This window comes from Passer montanus, unplaced genomic scaffold, assembly GCF_014805655.1.
Source record: "Passer montanus isolate IOZ18808 unplaced genomic scaffold, ASM1480565v1 scaffold53, whole genome shotgun sequence".
Lineage (NCBI taxonomy): Eukaryota > Metazoa > Chordata > Aves > Passeriformes > Passeridae > Passer > Passer montanus.
In genome coordinates, this window is record NW_024370263.1 from 1,878,031 (window position 1) to 1,896,783 (window position 18,753).

Consider the following 18,753-nt stretch of genomic DNA (forward strand, 5'->3'; position numbering starts at 1 on the left):
TTCTGTGATTTTTAGTGTTGTGTGTGTGCACATGGACCCTCACACACATCCCCTGTGTCAGTGAAGGAGCTCTTGGTGGGTGTCCAGAGGACACAACACCTCTTTGCACAGGTACAGAAATTACCAACAGTTTTGGTGACACTCAAGGTGGGGGTGGAAAGTGTGAAATTTAAAATTACGTCTTTTTACCATAATCTGAGTTCTTGTCTCTTCAACCCTGTGTTAAGTCTTGGTGGTGTGGTCCATTGTCACTGTCACTGCAGCTATTGTACAGCAAGGCCTGGACAAGCCAGTGGGTTGCCCTGTCACGTCCAGCTCCTTCTCCCCACATCCCATATTGAACACAGGGTGACACTTTCAGCTATTCATTTGATTTTAATAGAAAGTGGGATACTTCTGTATTTTTAACATTACACTTTGCTAATTAAAAAACAACCAACAAAAACACAGCTATTTTGCACCTTTAAAAGTGAACTTTTGGCCAAGAAAACACAATTCAAGCACTATCACTCTGATTTAAAGTGTCTCCACAGGCTCAGTGTTGAAGGGCTTTCTTCACAAAATCACAAATGATCAAATTGCTATTTCTGTCATAGCTGAAGTAACACATTGTTAGAAAAATGACCTCTTAAGTGAAGTGCAGCTGGACTAATGCACATTATCTAACACAGTTTAAAAAATACTCTTCTGACTGAACCAAAACAACATTACAAAGTGAAAGGCAAGGGTGTGGTGGGTGTGAGGGTGGGTGGGGCCGTGTCTGGCTACATGTACATACCAGTAACATTTAAATATTAAAAAAATAAAGCAAAGCATAATAAAAGTAAAAAGGACAAGGAACAAAAATGTTAGTCAGTCTCCTGGCTCAGTAACAAACTCCTAGCAAAAGGGCAACGCTGCTGTGCCACAGCTCTGAAGGAGCAGAGTGGAGAACAGCAGCTGCACCCACAGCAACTTACCCCAGCAGTTTGGCTCTAACATGGTATTAGGCAATCAGCTGATCCATTTCTCCAGAATGATAAAGAGATAACTTACATTAAATTATTGAAAAACCCTACCACCCAGCAAAAAACCCAATCTCAAACCTTTTGGAGTAAAATTGTATGTATGTGGGATCTAAAAATATTTTGAGACCATGGAGCCTGCTACATAAAAATAGAAAATTAAAAAAAAATAACCCTTATGAAAAAAGTCAGTTAATATACTTAGTAACAGGTTAGGTTTTTGGTTCTGGGTTTTTTTTTAAACATGTTTCCTAAAGTATGACACCCCCCAGGCCCCTGGTACTTGTCTGGAACATGAATGAAAGGCATTTATGAAAAGTAGCTCTTCCTAATGTCCAGCTCCATGGAACTATGTTTGATTTTAACAAAAGAGAAAAATGAGCCTTTTTTTATTTTTTAAAGAATAATTTCTAAAAGGAGTCTCTCCCCCGTGGAGAGTATCGCACCAAATAATCCAACTTAGAGACATTAAAAGACATCCTGTTCAGAAAGCCCAGAGAAAAACTGTATTTTATCTGCCCATAGTAAGTGGATGCCACTTTTTTTTAAAAACTTCCAAAAGAACAAAAAATTTAATTAAAAAAATATATTACAAAAGGCACTACTGAGCTTGCAAAAAGCATTAAGTGCAGTGTTTAGGTTTGTACCAGTCACGAAGCTGTGAGGGTGCAGTTTGTGTAGAACAGTCACTGCCTGGGACAGCCCGGCTCGGGATGGCCCGAGGGGTGGGAGGGACCCTCGGGCCGGGCCCTCCTGCCTCCCTCCGGGCTGGCTCAGCTCGGAGCCCTCCTCCTCCTGCCCTGCCAGGTGGCTGCGAGCTCTCCCTGACTGTGGCACCAGCCCAGCCCAATCCATCCCTTCTCACCAGCACAGTCCTGCAGAACTTCATTTTCTGATCAGATTTAGCTTCTAACAGTAGATAGGTCTTTTTTTTATTTTTTTTTTAACCTAGAGAGCTGTTTCTGGAAGCCTTTCATGCAACATTACAAGCACTAGGCTTGACATGGAAAACTCTGGAGTTTTGAAAAGCTTTCTTATTCTCAGCATCACGCTGTCACAACAAGTCATTCTTACAGAAGGCTGCAGAATAAAATTATTGACTGCTGTAACAAAAACTCATTACCACATCAACACTAGAGACACAGTAAAAGCTCAGATTTCATAAAAATATTTTGTCCTTAGTCCTCTCTCTTTACAGCTGGGAAATAGCCACCTCCTGGGCCACTGGCTACCATGCTAATATATTACAAACCAGACCATTAAGATAAGGTATCTTGCTGGTAAATTTGCTGAGATTATTGCTGATGTGCTTTTTTGTAATAACTATTCAAATCTCCTAGTGTTAATAGCTTCTCTGGGGAAAAAATAACCAGCTAATTTTTAAGGTTTTCTTTTCCTTAAATCTTCCCACTACCACTAAAAGAATCCCAACAGTTTCTACAGTGCCCTGTTTCTAAAGCACTCAGGAGGTCTCAGTGTCTGTAACTGCCTCAGAACAAGCAGAGACTCGAGGGTCTCTGTGCAAACCTGTGCACACACACATGGACAGACAGGTGAGGGTGGGTGTGGGTATCAACTGCCCAGCCCAGCTGGCTGGAAACACTCTCTGCTTCTGCACAGGGCTTCACATCCCTGCTCCACACTGCAAAGCTGTCCTTGCATTCCCAGGCATGTTTTAGGCTCTTCCCCCTGCAAGCAGGAGAGCGTTTCACTTTCTGCCATCAGTCTCCTCTCCCACATTCTCCTTGCTGATGATGCATTTCCTCAACTATCCAAGGTCAAGAAAGGCAGTTGAGGGCTGTGTGTTCATTACAATGAGGTTAAGTAGTGATAGCAACTGCCACCATTGCTAAGGACAGTTCAGCCCACTGTGGTACTGGCAACAAGGGTTAATTCAGCTACTGGACAACTGCACTGTCACAAACTTCTTGCTTATCACCAGTAACAATCTACCTCGTATGTGGCATTAAGACATAAATTCCATTGTTTAAACATACAGTTGTCCTCAATTGAGGAAAAATAAATAGCTGAGTACAAACCTCATGTCACCTTAGTAACATTGTAGTTTTTCCTCCACTAACAATGAGAACAGAAGGGAAGTCCCAGGATGAGGAGCTGCACTCTAGTGGGCAGGAGGCTCTGCGAAGTAGCGCAGGACGCAGGCGGGGCTGTAGCGCCCGGGGCTGCGGGGCTCGGCAGGGAAGGAGGCGGCGCTCTGCTTCCCCGGACTGCCCGCCGTGGGGCTGCTCCTTCCCGAGCTCGGATACACCGGAGCGTTTGCAAAGCCAGCAGCCATGGACTGGGACTGGAATCTTGCCTTCAACGCCGGACTGGGCCAACTGAAAGAAACCAGAAGTCATTGCACACATTTTAGAGGAAACTGCAAGAATGAGAGCAGCCAACTGAGAATCAATCTCAGAAGCAATGCACCAGCTGAGAAAAATCCTGTCTGGTAAGAGACAGGTCTGGGATAAGAGAAGGAACAGGAAGAGCACGAAATATTCTATATAGATGTGCTGCCCAGATTAGTAAGATATAATTTCTTTCAAAATGGCCACAATGACACACACCATCCTCCAAATGAACAATTCTTTTGGACTGGGGTAATAAAGGGTAAAAATAAAAACACTAATAATAAATTCACCTTAATATCCCTCAGCACAATCTAAGTACCACAAGGCAACAAACACAACATTCGTGCACTGCATCAACAACAGGGATGAATTACAAACCAACAGCACAACTATCACTGAGTCCACTGAAGGATCCAAGTACCAAATCAGCAAAGTGAGACACTGGCCAAGTGGAAATCAGTCAGGTCTGATTTGTCTGTGGGGACATGCTCAAGTTACCTGGAACAGCAGTAGAATGGAAAGAACATGACTGCAGCACCAGGAAACTCCTTATCAACAGACATCAGTCAAAAAAGGCTTTGTGATTAGCTTCAGAACAGAGATTAATTCGTCTGAATTTAAAATATGGGTTTGGGGGCAACAAGGCCTGAAATTCTGCTATCGAAGCTGACCTGCTAAAAATGCACTTCAGCTCCTGTGACTGAGTTTGCAGCAATACCTTTGCCTGTCAGATGAGGAGTAGGATTGCACTGCATGTTTCCATTTGTAAATCATTGGGAATTTCTGGGGATCAATCTCTGCTCCTTCTATAGCTGCTAAGACATCAACATCCAGCTTCGAGGGCTGCTCCCTAGAATGGAAACAGAACTAGATGAAAAGAGAACTATGTTATTTATTCAGGCAATGAAACGCCCCAATTCCAAAACACTTAGTTTTATATCAGCAAAGAGATTGTCTGTGCAAGTAAGAGTTAAAAAAGGCAATTCTTACCCAAGAAGGAATAACTTTAAATTGTCATTTGTGGGTGAAGTCTTTAAAACAAACTTCTGGGAAGAAAGTTCTTGACGTTGTGGCTCCTTAGTCTGAATTCCAGATTCTCTTGACACTCTTTCCTTTTCTAATGGTATTTTGTGGTCTGTCCTTAGCCTGGCCTCTCCATGTTTTCCTGTAACACTTGGCTCAGAAGAACTTGCCAGTGACACTGCAGAGCAGGTCTTGTCCAGAATTCCCTCATTCTCAGTTTCTGCAGTAATTTTATGAGATACTCCTGCAACCTCTTGTTCTTGGAATGACAGGCCTTCAAATTCTGCCATCAAATTGGAAACAGGTGACATGAGGCATTCTGACCCACCACGCAGCTGCTTTCTGTCACTGATGATCCTTTTACTGGACACAGGACTGCAAAAGCCATTTTTGCTGGCAGCAGCCCCCTTCTCATAGTGCCGAGGGTGAGCTGAGGTCTCTATGATGTTTCCTGCACACTCCATGGACAGGATATCACACTCAGCATCTCCAATGGCATCAATGCTGGGCTCCTTGGACACCAGAGAGGGGCTGATATTTCGGGCTGCATTTTGTCTGTTTTTGATTTCTTCTAAGCTCATGTCATCATCATCCTCATCCAAAAATGCTCCAACAGAAATGGAATTGCAGGACTTTTTGCTTTTGCCTGTAAACAATTTTAACAAGAGCAACACGTAAGAAGGCTTTAAACAGAATGTCAAGTACAAGGCTAGGAAAAATACACAATCTTTATGCCTTATTCTATTTCCTGAAGACCTCTCTGGCTTTATGTAACAGCATGAACTAATCTGACTTAAGCTACAAAAGCAAAATACAGAAATGGCAAGCAGTGGTCTAAGGTATAAAAGCTTTCCTGGGTTTTGCTTCTTGTGTTTTTTCACACTCACAGTTGTAAATTATGACTCTTTTATTTTAAAAATGTTATTTATTCCATATCTGTGACTTACAAAATGCTGTAATTTTAAGATGAATGCCCAAATGAAAACATTCTGAAGATAGAGGTTTTCTTACAGGGATTTCCTTTGGGGCTACACTCAAACAAACTACTTCACATGAAAGATAAAGACTGTACTTCTACATTCACAGCTGGCTCTTTTTTTGGTGCTGTACTCAGACTCTCTGGATAACAGATGAATAATAGCAACCACAGCAGGTGAATACTGCTTCCCCTGGGCACCAAGCTTTTTCTGTCCCTCTTCTCCCCAGGTACAACCCATTGTTTGCAGCATTTGCCCTTTTCTTACCAGAGGGATGTGGAGTTTTATATCTATTGCAGGTTTCATTTTCCCCTGTTTCTGGCTGAGCCTTTTCGCTCATTTCACGATGACTCAGGTACTCTTCTAATTTTCTCAGCCCCTCCTGGGAAGACAGATCAACAAAACAGCCCAGAAATTCCCAGTATTCAACCCACGGGAACCCCAGTTCATGAGCTAACTCCCTGCAATAAATAAAATAAAACGAATCATTTGTGAAGACATAAATATTAGTTTGACAACAACTTTTCTGATCACATTTTAACAGCTACAAACAGGAGCACAAACAAGCAATCAGGCAACATAATCCCACCACAACCAACAGCCTGCAAAAGCACAGACACATCCTTAGCAATCATAGTATCACCTCATTTGTTCTAGAGCATTTTTCATGTTTCATCAACTATTTTTACAGTTGGCAGCATAAACATTGCTATCTTTAAGCTGACTGTATCCAGACATCAGACAGAGAAGAATCCCCACTGATACTGCATGCACCAGCTTTTTCTATTTGGGAATCACAGAGGGAGGAGGAAGTGAGGGATCATTTTAAAGAATGAAATGCAGTCAGCTTTTAACAAAGTATTTTTTTCCCATATGTTGCTGATAGAAGGTATTTTAGCTGCAAGGACACACCACACACACACAGCTTTTATAAAACAGCAAATTTCTATTAGGATCTTTTAATTCTGCTCCCTTTTAACAATCCCTCACTTTCACAAAATAAATAGGCTATGCATAATTTTAGATGTGACAAATGAGGCAAGTAAATGTCTGTGAAAAGCATTCCATACATACCATCAATAACAGCTAAAATACCTCTATTGTCAAGCTAAGAAAGCCAGGTCTCACATTTTAACTATCTTATTTACACAAAAATACAGTAAAAATCCAACTGCAAAATATTTCATTAAATATTTCTGCAGTAGTTTTTGCCCCAAGGTATTGTGCAGTGAGTAATAACTGTACTCTCAGCACAGTCTTTTGCTTATACATGCTCTATTATTAATTTTATGTATTGACAGTCTTTTAGATACCTTCCAACTCTTTCAACACCTCTCTCCAGATCAGATTTCCTGACATTGTGAAAGAAGCCAGCTCTCTCTCGAGGTGGAGTCTTCCACAGCCTGCGAAATTCTTCAGCCTTTAAAAAACAGAAACAAATTCAAAAACTACCCCTCACAGTATGAACTAACTCAGTGCTGGCTACACATCCACCTGCAGGCCTGGAAGATGTTCAGTTGTTTGCTGTCCACAAGTGCTATGAAGGATCTCACACTGGAGCTAAAGTTACTCCTTTCACTACTGGTGGTTACTGTGATCTCTTAACTGCTCAAAGAGAAGGACCATAATGTACAATCATCTGAAAATCAACTGCACAGACACCACATCTGCCTGGTTTTAATGTGTGTGCAGCAGGAAAAAGAAGTGTCTTGTGATTTTGGCATCTCGTCCTCCTTAATTATAAATGTTTCCTGGTCATTGTTTTCTAGGATACAAAGGGGATATTTTTTAATGTACAGACTTGCTACAATTATTAGAATAAATTCTTGCTGTCTATTTTGAAGTTGGAATGTCTCAGGAAATTTTTTACAAAATCCTGCCCTTCACTTTATGTGACAAAGATCACAACGATGACTAAGAATTACATTCAAACATTAAAATACATGTCAGCAATCAAAATTATGAACTGTTTACACCCTAGGTAATATTTTTGGAGTATAAATTATATTTAAATTTCTGTCAGTTGAACAGAAAATTGATCAAGAACATTTAGGAGAAAAATCATTAAGCATTTTGGTAGAACTCAGTCTTAAAGAATGCAATTATCAGTCCTCCACTGCATTTATTCACTGTTTCTAAAGCTGTCATATTTGCAGCATGTTCACATTAAATAAATGAGTCAAATAAACACCTGTAAGTTTGGAATATATTTAACAGATATCTAAGTATTCCTTCTGAAAACCGAAGATTTTGCTTTTCCACTATATAAACCATACACTTCCAAAACCATCCCAACACCTACTATGTGGTTGTCAGTTTTTCCATCTAGAAAAATATATTTATGTTAATTCAACAAGCAGAGGTTAACATCCAGTGGCAACTTCTAGAAATGAGATAAAGATACAGTCAAGGTTTTAAAAATTGATTCATAATTGCTTTGAAAGGCTTTGCTTCAGGTTAGAAAGTTACAGCAATAATCTAAAAGAAATGAAAGGTTTGTCAAACGTGCTCTTTGAACAGATTTCAAGAGGAAAAAGAAAATTTTTGACTCAATTTCTACTCTTCTTATTTGCACCACATTTCTGTTTTCAGCAATAAAAAAATATTTACAAGCTTCTGTGCTTCTCCATGGAGGAAGATCCATCTCCTCAGCTAAGAGAGAGCCACAACCTGTACCAGGAGCAAGCTACATCACACCAGGAACCCTGTGGGGATCTTCTTTATTCACAAAAAGGAATTTATTCACATAGGCACCGGAGTCACAGGGAGTTCTCTGCTCACCTTTGAGGGGCTCATGGGGCCTGCAAAAGCCCTGATGGACAGCACTGGGTCTTTGGGGCTGCCAGGGTATTTGGGCCAAGCTCTCTGGGGGCCATCGTCCGTCTGGTCTGGCGACCACGGTGCCCCAATGACCGGAGCTGAGGAATTGTCTTCTGCCCTCAGGAGTGGGACATAATAGTGACCTAAAATAAATCACACAAAGCCTTCTCATTCAGTTTATGTTACATCAGCCTGCTGCTTCTTCCTGCACTGCCAGTGCACCCGTACACTGACCCATCTGACTTTACTTCGTTTGTAAAACTACTTGTAATTCAGACTCGCTGCTTCAGTGGTTACAGATCACATTTTAGTGCAGGTTCCCTTCTCTTTCAAACACCTGCAATAATCCATAGAGCCCTTCCCTCAGGGTCTTTAACAAATTTCACAACCTCCTTCTGCAAATGCCTGAACACACACATCACAAAACAGAGAAAGTTCTTTGTCAAGGAAATTATAAAATGACAGGACTCCCCAGCATGACAGATACACCTCTTGCCCTGCAAAAGGTTTTTAAATTCTTTAGTTCAATCTTTTAGACTGAACACCGCTCCAGGCTGAAGGAAGCAGGGCCTTGCAAACATTACAGAGCCATGAGGGCAACCTTGTGACCCATACATTAAGAGTTCTGACTGTCATTTAAAAGACAAAAAGTTCTCTGTCCCTGCTCAATGTTAGAATTTCCCTTTGGTTTTCAGAGCACTGTACAGCAGCATCATTTATGAGCTCAAATGCTACAGAAAGCAAACAGAAGACATCCAAGAGCCAAAATACATGCCTGACATAGTACAAAACTCTGCATACAGACCTTTCAAGTACTCTCTTATCTTTTCTTTCAATTCAGCAGATTTGTTCTTGCTTCTTTCACAAACTACCTGTTAATATAATTGTACTTGTTAGGGCAGCAAATAACCTCACTGCACACTGCAGTGTGTGCTCTTCCTGAGCAATCATATTATTGGCCCCTACCCATCTCACCCAGTACTTTTAATTCATAGTAGACCAACTAAAATACATCCAACTCCATAAATTCTAAAACTTTTTCAAAAATGCAATCAACATAAAATATTTTTAATGTTATACAGAATTTACTCTTTAATTATGACCCTTACAAGTCTTCCATCTATGGTAGTCAGTAATGTCTGAATATGAAAAATGCTGATCAGGATAACATTTCTGGGTTTGCTGTGGACATGGAGAGACTTACTTCTGCTGGAGTTTGATCATATTTGTTTTTTGGATTTTTTACAATGGCTGGGTGTGAGGTAAGCACGTTAACCACATCCACATTCCCAAACTTGCAAGCAAAATGCAATGGAGTATCAAACCACTGCAGTGGGAAAAAAGGAAAAATTCACAGGCACTTAGAAAGATTATAAAGTCAATACCACACACTTAATATTGAGACTAAGGAAAGTAAATACATGTCATGACTAATTGTATCAGCTCTTAACAAATCTGTTCCCACCATAGCTCAGAATAATGATTACCAAAACCCACAGACCTCATGGTCAGCTCCCCTTCTGTTCCCTTACACATCCTTAACCCTTTCCAGTTATAATAACAGTAACAATAACTAGCTCCCCTTCTGTTCTCTTTCAGTCTCCCTTACACATCCTTAACCCTTTCCAGTTATAATAACAGTAACAATAACAATAATAATAACAACAACAACAATAATAATAACAGCAACAATAAAGACAGCTAAGCCCCCAAATCTTACCATTTTATCTGGAGTGTTCAGGTAAAGGTCAACAATGTATTGGATGCGTTTCTTCAACATGACATCGTTATCATCTGGGTACATCAGCCGCATAAATTCTGGATTTTCCAGAGTGTCCAGCAATAACTGGCAGATAGCAGGCTGATTCTCCTTGGCAGCAACATGCATGACATTGTACCTACACCCTTCCTGGAAAAAACCCCAACATCAGAATGAACCTCAATTTAAACAGCTTTCTTACACCCAGAGATGTAACTGATTTTTACACCCATATTACTCCTATAATTAATGAAATTATTCTTGCATTCAGTTAGTGCCTTTATTCAAGGAAAGGATGTGGGAAAAAAGGTACATTAAGATATTACACAATAAAGGGAGTTAGGAAGTTCAGTTTAGATAAAGATCAGGAAAATGGGTATAGACATAAAAAATTCTGCTGCTTTGCTATATTACATTAAAAAATTCAACAACTTCACAAAGCTGGCCTGATACAAGTTGAAGTAAGATTGTCAGTGTTTGCTAAATGGCACCTTATACATGATTTTGGAATTTAACAGAGGTGCTTAGGTAAGCAATGCTATAGGAACACCTAATTACAGCCTAGGCCCTACCCTGGTCCTTAAATTCAGTCTGTTTTAAAGAAGATTGCAATTACTTGGAGGAGACCAGAGAATAAGAAGACAAGCCTATTCTTGCACTACTGAACACAACTATTCCTCCCCTGAAGAACTGCACACTCAGATTTTAGCTCTGCTGGAGCAAAGGGAGCTCTTGGGGTGACTTCAGAGAAGTGCCCCAGCTGCTGCCAATGAACAGAGAAACGCTGCCCTGGGGGGAACAAGGTGTCTTGAAGGAGGAGCAGCAAACATCTCTCCTTCCACTTCTGCTTTCAGCCCCCAAAAGCTCCATCACTAAACCAGAACCCGATTCTCCTGTTTTGTTGCTGGTTTTTCACCTGTACAATCGTTGGGTTGTCGCCTGACCCGATCAGGTAACGAGGGTTACTCCAAATAAGGTCTGAAAATGTTGCTGTGTCTCCTTTCTCCACAGCCTTCCGAAGCTTAGCTGTGAGATCTTGAGTCCGTGGGCTTTTGTAGCTGTTGGCTCTCTCCTTATTTGCAGTGTCGCTCTCAGGAGAGCACAAACCATCTATCAAAACACACATCACTCCTTTCTAGATACATTCTTTCCAGTGATCACCACTTGTACACCAGGCCATGAAAATTATGCTTTTAATCTAAACCATGTATTAATTTGGCATCTTTAATATACAGGAGTAAGGAAACTGAACTCAAAAACAAGGCATTTAAATACAGTAGTAGTTAGTAATAGGGAGAGGAAAATGATGAATCAACTTGTAAAACTGTTTCAGACATTAATAGGGACTGGTAAACTTTGTAATTACCAGTCTGCTCCCATCCAAATTTAAAAGCAAAATTCAGCAAGAAACAACCATTTTCTGATTATTAAAATTGATTCTGCAGTTCTGTAACTCCTAAATCACTTTAATTTAGCAACTGGGAACACTGTGAAATATGATCAGTGCTTGCCATTTTATTTTTGAACTGACAAATTTACTTAGGAATTGAGTACAGTTTTAATATACTGTGCAATTTTATCAGCATCTTACTAAACCTGAAAATCCTGAAGTCCATCAGTAAAACTGAATCCTAACAAATATGACCATGGAATGCTAAGCAAAGTATCCTTGCAGACCATTACCTGCATTTCACCTTTAGAAGAGCAGCAATAGTACTCTACATTTAAAACATTTTCCACATTTTCAACATTTCTACACTTAAAAGTTATTTTAAACTTCAATTTATTCAGTGCTTCACCTTTGAATTTTTTCTGTTATTAGTGTATTGGTAAAGCAGTTGTTGCTTCTCTTACAAAAAAAAAAAAATCAATGCTGTCTATTGCATCTACTGTACCGAGAAGAAGTTCCCCACTTACCTCTGTTAAATGATCCCATTTTCACTGGAGACAAACATAAAGAGGACTTGCCTGGAGATGGGAAATAATCACAGATTCCTTTAGCAAATTTCTCAGCATCCTCTCTGTTTGTAAAAGCTTTAAAACGGGAACCCTTAATCATCTTAACAGCCTGGAGAGCTTCCTTCCTATCTTCATACACATGTATCCTCTCTGCAACAAAGAGCCACCAAAGTTATGTTGTTTCAATAATCTCAGATTTCCATTCCTAGACAGATTACAGAATTCTTAAGACTATCATTCCACATTTGGTCTCAGATAATTTCTCTTCCAAACATGACATAAAGGTCAAAAATCCTTTTAAATCTTGTCTCTTGGAAACTGAGTAGAAGCCTCCCACACACTCCAGGTAATGCCAGGTGATCCCTGCACAGGGCTCAGCCATTCCCATCCATCAACACCCTTTTAATGGATGGGCCACCTTCAACAAAACATTTCACTTCCAGATGGAAAAGCAAACTCAGAGCTTAGTCACCCTCCATTACTTTTGATGCTGCCTTGTTCAGAAAGACCAACTTTGTAACTGATCCACAACTTTAATATCTCTAGAGAGAATCTTAAAAAATAAACAAATCCTTCTTCTCCTTAAAATGATATTGTTCAAATAAGGATATCTTAATGTACCTTTTCTTAGTAAGAATTCTTACTACTGTCTCAGAGGAAATGATGCTGTGCACTACTCTGCTCCTGTCAAGAGCAGAAAGGAAGATGTGAAAACTTTTAGAAGAGATCATTTAAGCTTCAACTGATGACAATATAAATAGCTTTTTGATTGTTTATTTACAGGATTATTTTTTATTCTTGAGAGGGATTAAAGGCACAGGATGGGTCAAAGAGTAGCAATAAGAAATCATTTTCTTCATCTGAGCTACACAGAGTAGAGGATCCTCTTATGTAGGAACTGTAATGGCAAACACCTGGGATGTCTTGAACTGCTGCTTCTTTGCCTCGGAATAAACACTATTTATAGGAACAAAGAAACACTTCAAACAATGCTTATAACACTAATGCAGTGGTGCTCAGAACACCTGTTACATAAAAGAATTCTACTCAGACATGACTAAAATGCCTATCACTGGAAAGAAGGGAAGTGAGTATTTACCATTCCTGGCCAGTATGTCGTCATAAACTGGGCAAACACCATAGAATAGTGGAGGATCTCTGGATGGTGTCTGAGCAGTGATTTGTGAGTCAGCACCACAGGCTGGAGCTGAACAGCTCATGTGTGTCACAGCATCTTCTTCTGGAGGGTTCAGACCCACAGAGTACCCAAAGTCCACCTCCTCAGAAGCACCTCCATGGCCGTTGTGATTCACTGGGACATTTCCAGCAGCCTCCTCTGCCACAGCAGACCCTTCCTCCTCCAATGCTCCTTGCTGCTCCAACAGTGCCTGAGCCAATTTTTTTTCAAAAATAAACCTTGTAGTTGCAGTAATGGGCCCACATTTCAGTCCTGCTCTCACAATCTCTTCTCTAAGCTCATCGTGGCTGAGCTTCTTTAATCGGGATAATATTGTATCCATTGTTATTCCACCTACGGGAAAGGCAAAAAAGGAGAAAAACTGTAAAAACCAAAACTTTTCTTCTGCTACTTAAATAGGGTATTAAAGCCAAGGACAAAAAGGCCTCTTAGCAATTTCTAGGGATTCTGAAGAGATCCTTGCAGTGCAGAGAAGACAAAATATTTTTTCAATTCAATGTTTTTAAGCTACCAGACCCATAGCAAGTTTATTTCCTCTTCTCTCGACTACTTAAAAGAATATTTACAGCTTACATTTTGTCCTTGGTAGTCCTTTTTCAATTTCTTCTAGAGTGAAAATTCAATCTAGAGCATTTACTCATTAAAATTTATGACAGGCTGAGAAATATTTGATTCCTGACAAGAAGGCACAATCTATTCGTGCAATGCAATACAAGGACACGAGCACCAGCCAGCCCCAAGACAAGGGGCTGCACCTCCAGCTAAAGGCACAGAACTACTTCTAGTATTTCCTTGGGACTTTCTGGCTGACAGAAGTCATGGGGACAAGCACAATGCAGCAACCAGGGCAGGCTTTCTCTGGCTGTGATGCAAGGCTGGAAATATGTACACAGCATGTCGTTTCCCAGGCCTGTTTTGAGAGCAAATGGCCAGAAGACAAAAACAACTGATTTTTTCCTTCTCCAACAAAAAACAGAAGCTGGGAGAGCTTCTCCATTTCCAAAGGAACATCCTTCTCTCTGCTATGATACAATTCCCAGGCTCACATCCCTCCATGTAATCCACACTGGTCAGCAAGCACATACTGAAACCAAGCTGATGCCAACACAAATTCCTTGCTCTGAAAAACACAGCTGAAAAATACAGGATTTGGGCAGCTCAAAAATGCAAGAAGCTTTCATATGATTTCATCAGGCAGTGCAGCCATGTACCTGCAGGCAGGCTGTGACTCCCCTGGCACTCTGCTCAGGAAGGGAAGCTGCAGACAGGAATGATTCAGCTGTGCTATTCCCCCAGCTTCCCTTCACTCCTGCCCTGCACTGCCCCCTCCTCCACTGCTGAGCCACTTCATGGGGCTTGCACTGCTTTGGACAGGGTGTATGGCTGGTTTAATACTTTATTTCCAATTTTAGGTTTCATCCTCAGTTAGTGAAACTTAAGACTACTTTTCATATGTTTAAAAAACCCAAATGCACACAGTAAGTTTTTATAGCTTTCAGCAGCCATCAATAGAGCACCACATTAAGTTTCACTGCAACCTGAGTGAGAACAAACACATTCCTAGTATTAGGAAACACTATGAAAATGTACTTAATGGCAAACTTCAACAGTCCTTCAACTATTACAAATCAACAGTCATGTGAGTTTGAGGATTGTTTCCTTGGAGGGACGTTTCCTTTGGGAGCTGTCTCTTTTTTATTAACATCTTACTTTGAATGTCTGTGGTTAGAGAACAACATACCCTCAGTCTGAACATTTCACAAGTATTAACAATGGGAAATGAGAATATTTCCAATTAAAAAACCCCAACAAACAGCAGCAGAGCCACAGCTGATGCTGCTGAGCCACTTCCCCAAAGTATTGTAGCTCCCCTGTGACTCCTGAGCCTCCAAGCAACCTCACTGCTTCGATTATCTGACTTGCCCACAAGACTACAACAACAGATATGAAAGATCCTCTTGTTTTCAATTCTTAATCCTCTATTTCTTAAATAAAATTTGATACCAGTATGTTTTGATCAAGGGATGTGCCTCTAAGGTCAATTAAAATATCCAAACTTGCTATCATAAGGACTTGCCTTTTGAGACTGCATAACTGTAAAATCACAAGAAAGATGGAAACTCAGGGATGAGAAAGTTCACTGGAAAACAGCTAAATGGAAACATTTTGAGCAGTCAACGTAACGCCTTAAAGAAAAGAAAGATGGAAACTCAGGGGTGAGAAAGTTCACTGGAAGAACAGCTCAATGGAAACATTTTGAGCAGTCAACGTAACGCCTTAAAGAATTAGCTGAGAAATGCTCCTATTTTTAGGGTTCAGAATTAGCACAATCATTCTCCAGAAGAGCAGACCTGTACCTATGTATAATTCATGTATGGAGAGTAGACAGGAACACGCAAAAATCCTCCCTGCCTTGTGGTTAAGCAAAAAAAATGCTGTGAGGGAGTGATTTTCTCTGCTTCCTCATGTTTTGACAGAACCTGGTACCTAAATCTTAGTGCTCAAAATTTTGTCTGTTTTTAAAAAAAAAAAATTATTTATTTTGTGTGTACAATTGTATTACAATTCTGGCACAACTGAATTAAATGAGATGGCAAAGCAGACCAGCAGTGAAGAATCCGGCTGAAGATCTGCTGTTAGCATGAAGAGTTTTCTACAGGGCGTTTGGTGTGGAAATAGGGAAAACATTGTTGGAGTGACAACACAGAACTCTCACAAAATCCATTTGTGTTCTGACAGTAAGACTTCAGCTAACTTAAAAAAGCACTATTGGTTTTTAATTTCATTACCTATTTTAATCTGTCCAAAACAAAATGAGTGACTTGCAAACCCAAGAAACAGCAACTGCTTGTTTTGAGACAATCCTTTGACCGTTTGTTATGTGCAGGTGCAAAATGAGATTATTTGAACCGTAAAATGTATTATATAACTACAAATGACCCAGAGCACAGCCAGCACTGAGGATGATACCTCTTCTAGTTCAGCATGTAAGGCCTTGCGAGTTACCTTTGCAAATATGAATAACAACAACATGCTTTAACAAAACCATGTTCAACGGTTCTGCCAAATCAATCAAAACCTGGAAGAATGGGCAAGAATTGTATTTGCCTTTATCTCAGTGGGTCAGCATGAAACAGCAGAATCTGCTTCCAAAAAAACATAAAGGCTGAACGACTGACTTCTCTAAGGATGGCAGTATTATTTTACTGTACTACTCTCATTAAATCTTTCCATAAATGAACAATATAAGAAAAGCACTCTTTTTGGCTGTGTTTTCTTTTCTTTCCGAGAGAGAAATGGAGAGTCACATCCTGTCTTGGGCTGTATTCAGCTGAGAGGATTTGCATATGTTAGAGCAACCGTGGCTCCGCGATGGGGTGATTTGTCTGTACCGCCTGTGGGCAAATGAGCCACCGGTTATGAACTACGTGGCTGAAAGGGAACTGCTGAACAAACTTGAAATAAGCCACGGGAAAAGAAAAAAGGGAAGGAAAAAGGGACAACTTTTCAGGGAGGAGAAACGCACACCTATGCCTAGACCCGGCCCGGGCAGGGCGCGGGAGGGGATGCGGGAGCAGCAGCAGGGCCGCGGGAGCGGGGCCGGGGCGGGCGGAGCCGCCTCTGCCGCCGAGGCCCGGCCGTGACAAAGCGCGAAGGGGAACGGGGCGGCGGGGCCGGGCGCGCAGGGAGCCGGGCAGGGCCGCGCGGCCTCCCCGGGCGGTGCCCGGCCCTGCTCCCGGCCCTCCGCGGGGCGAGGGCAGCACCATCCCCGGCCTCCCCCGAGTCTCTCACCTGGGCGGCTCCCGCTGCAGCGCTGGCTCCCCGCGGCGAGCGGCGCCGGGGCCGAGTGGGGAGCCGGGGACGCGATGGGGATCGGGGAGGAGATGGCGGCCGCCACCGCCCGGCGGCCGCCCGGCCTCCTGTCCCGCAGCCGCAGCAGCCAGCCCACGGCGCCGATGACGGCGCAGGCGGCCAGGAGCTCCCAGCACGGCCATCGGCCCCAGCCGGCTCCCCACAGCGAATCCCAGCCCCCGGCGGCCCCGACCCACCGCTCCATGCCCGGCCCGCGGCCCGCCCGCCGCACGCCGGCCGTGCCCGCACGCCCTCAGGGACGGTACCTCCGCGGCCTCGCGGCTTCCACCTCCTCCGCCCCGCGCCCGCCCCCCGACAGACGCGGCGGCGGCTCCGCCCGGCGCTGACGGGGCTCCGCCGCCTCCCTGGGCCTCACCGTGACCGCGGCGCCGCTCGGCCGCCGCTCCGGGCGGGGAAGGCCGGCGGAGGCCGAGGGGAGCGCGGCGGCTGCGGCGGAACACGCGGCGGAGCTCCGCGCTGCAGCCGCAGCTGCCGGGCGGGGAGGGCGCTGCCCAAGGCCGGCACAGGCGGGCAGGGTTTGAACTGCAGCAGCCCTGGGGACTGGGAACACACAGGCACTTCAGGGGCCGCTGAAGAAAGGTTCCGTCCGCGTTATTAACCTTAAATGGTTAATAACAGTCTCGTATGAGCCATAAGAGATGGAAAAGCAGGGAGCAGGAGGCCGCTAGTGCATATTAACCTTAAAATGCTGCAGCAGTCTCGTATGAGCCATGAGTTATGGAAAAGCAGGGAGCAGGAGGCCGCTAGTGCATGGGAAGAAAAAATCGCGGCCTCCCCGGGCGGTGCCCGGCCCTGCTCCCGGCCCTCCGCGGGGCGAGGGCAGCACCATCCCCGGCCTCCCCCGAGTCTCTCACCTGGGCGGCTCCCGCTGCAGCGCTGGCTCCCCGCGGCGAGCGGCGCCGGGGCCGAGTGGGGAGCCGGGGACGCGATGGGGGTCGGGGAGGAGATGGCGGCCGCCACCGCCCGGCGGCCGCCCGGCCTCCTGTCCCGCAGCCGCAGCAGCCAGCCCACGGCGCCGATGACGGCGCAGGCGGCCAGGAGCTCCCAGCACGGCCATCGGCCCCAGCCGGCTCCCCACAGCGAATCCCAGCCCCCGGCGGCCCCGACCCACCGCTCCATGCCCGGCCCGCGGCCCGCCCGCCGCACGCCGGCCGTGCCCGCACGCCCTCAGGGACGGTACCTCCGCGGCCTCGCGGCTTCCACCTCCTCCGCCCCGCGCCCGCCCCCCGACAGACGCGGCGGCGGCTCCGCCCGGCGCTGACGGGGCTCCGCCGCCTCCCTGGGCCTCACCGTGACCGCGGCGCCGCTCGGCCGCCGCTCCGGGCGGGGAAGGCCGGCGGAGGCCGAGGGGAGCGCGGCGGCTGCGGCGGAACACGCGGCGGAGCTCCGCGCTGCAGCCGCAGCTGCCGGGCGGGGAGGGCGCTGCCCAAGGCCGGCACAGGCGGGCAGGGTTTGAACTGCAGCAGCCCTGGGGACTGGGAACACACAGGCACTTCAGGGGCCGCTGAAGAAAGGTTCCGTCCGCGTATTAACCTTAAAATGCTGCAGCAGTCTCGTATGAGCCATGAGCTATGGAAAAGCAGGGAGCAGGAGGCCGCTAGTGCATGGGAAGAAAAAATCCCCCGCACAGATGTGAACCAACCCTCCCAGCAAGTGCAGCATTCCCACCTTAGGGGTACAGGCGCCTGTACTATGAGCAGTCACTTGGGTGGTTTAAGGTGCTGTCCTTAAAGAAGAAAATGGTATCACTAACTCACACTGTTTAGTATTGCAAGCAAGGTACAGG

General features: G+C 44.1%; 1 protein-coding gene across 5 annotated transcripts; it reads right to left on the minus strand.

The window, feature by feature from the left end:
• Positions 1 to 359: 359 nt before the first annotated feature.
• Positions 360 to 18,320, minus strand: ANKLE2 (ankyrin repeat and LEM domain containing 2). Of its 5 annotated transcripts, none has more exons than XM_039724344.1 (13): positions 18,148 to 18,320; positions 12,996 to 13,427; positions 11,855 to 12,046; positions 10,854 to 11,047; positions 9,899 to 10,087; positions 9,383 to 9,505; positions 8,984 to 9,050; positions 8,140 to 8,321; positions 6,672 to 6,778; positions 5,626 to 5,819; positions 4,349 to 5,027; positions 4,077 to 4,208; positions 360 to 3,343 (listed from the first exon to the last, which is right to left on the minus strand). In XM_039724344.1, the coding sequence occupies exons 2-13, from the start codon at positions 13,414 to 13,416 to the stop codon at positions 3,127 to 3,129; spliced, it is 2,697 nt and encodes an 898-aa protein (XP_039580278.1). In that variant the 5' UTR covers positions 13,417 to 13,427; positions 18,148 to 18,320; the 3' UTR covers positions 360 to 3,126. The 5 variants fall into 5 exon arrangements, with proteins under 5 accessions (XP_039580278.1, XP_039580275.1, XP_039580277.1 ...); XM_039724341.1 differs by having other exon boundaries at positions 17,822 to 18,320; XM_039724343.1 differs by lacking the exon at positions 18,148 to 18,320 and adding an exon at positions 17,213 to 17,385.
• Positions 18,321 to 18,753: the final 433 nt, after the last annotated feature.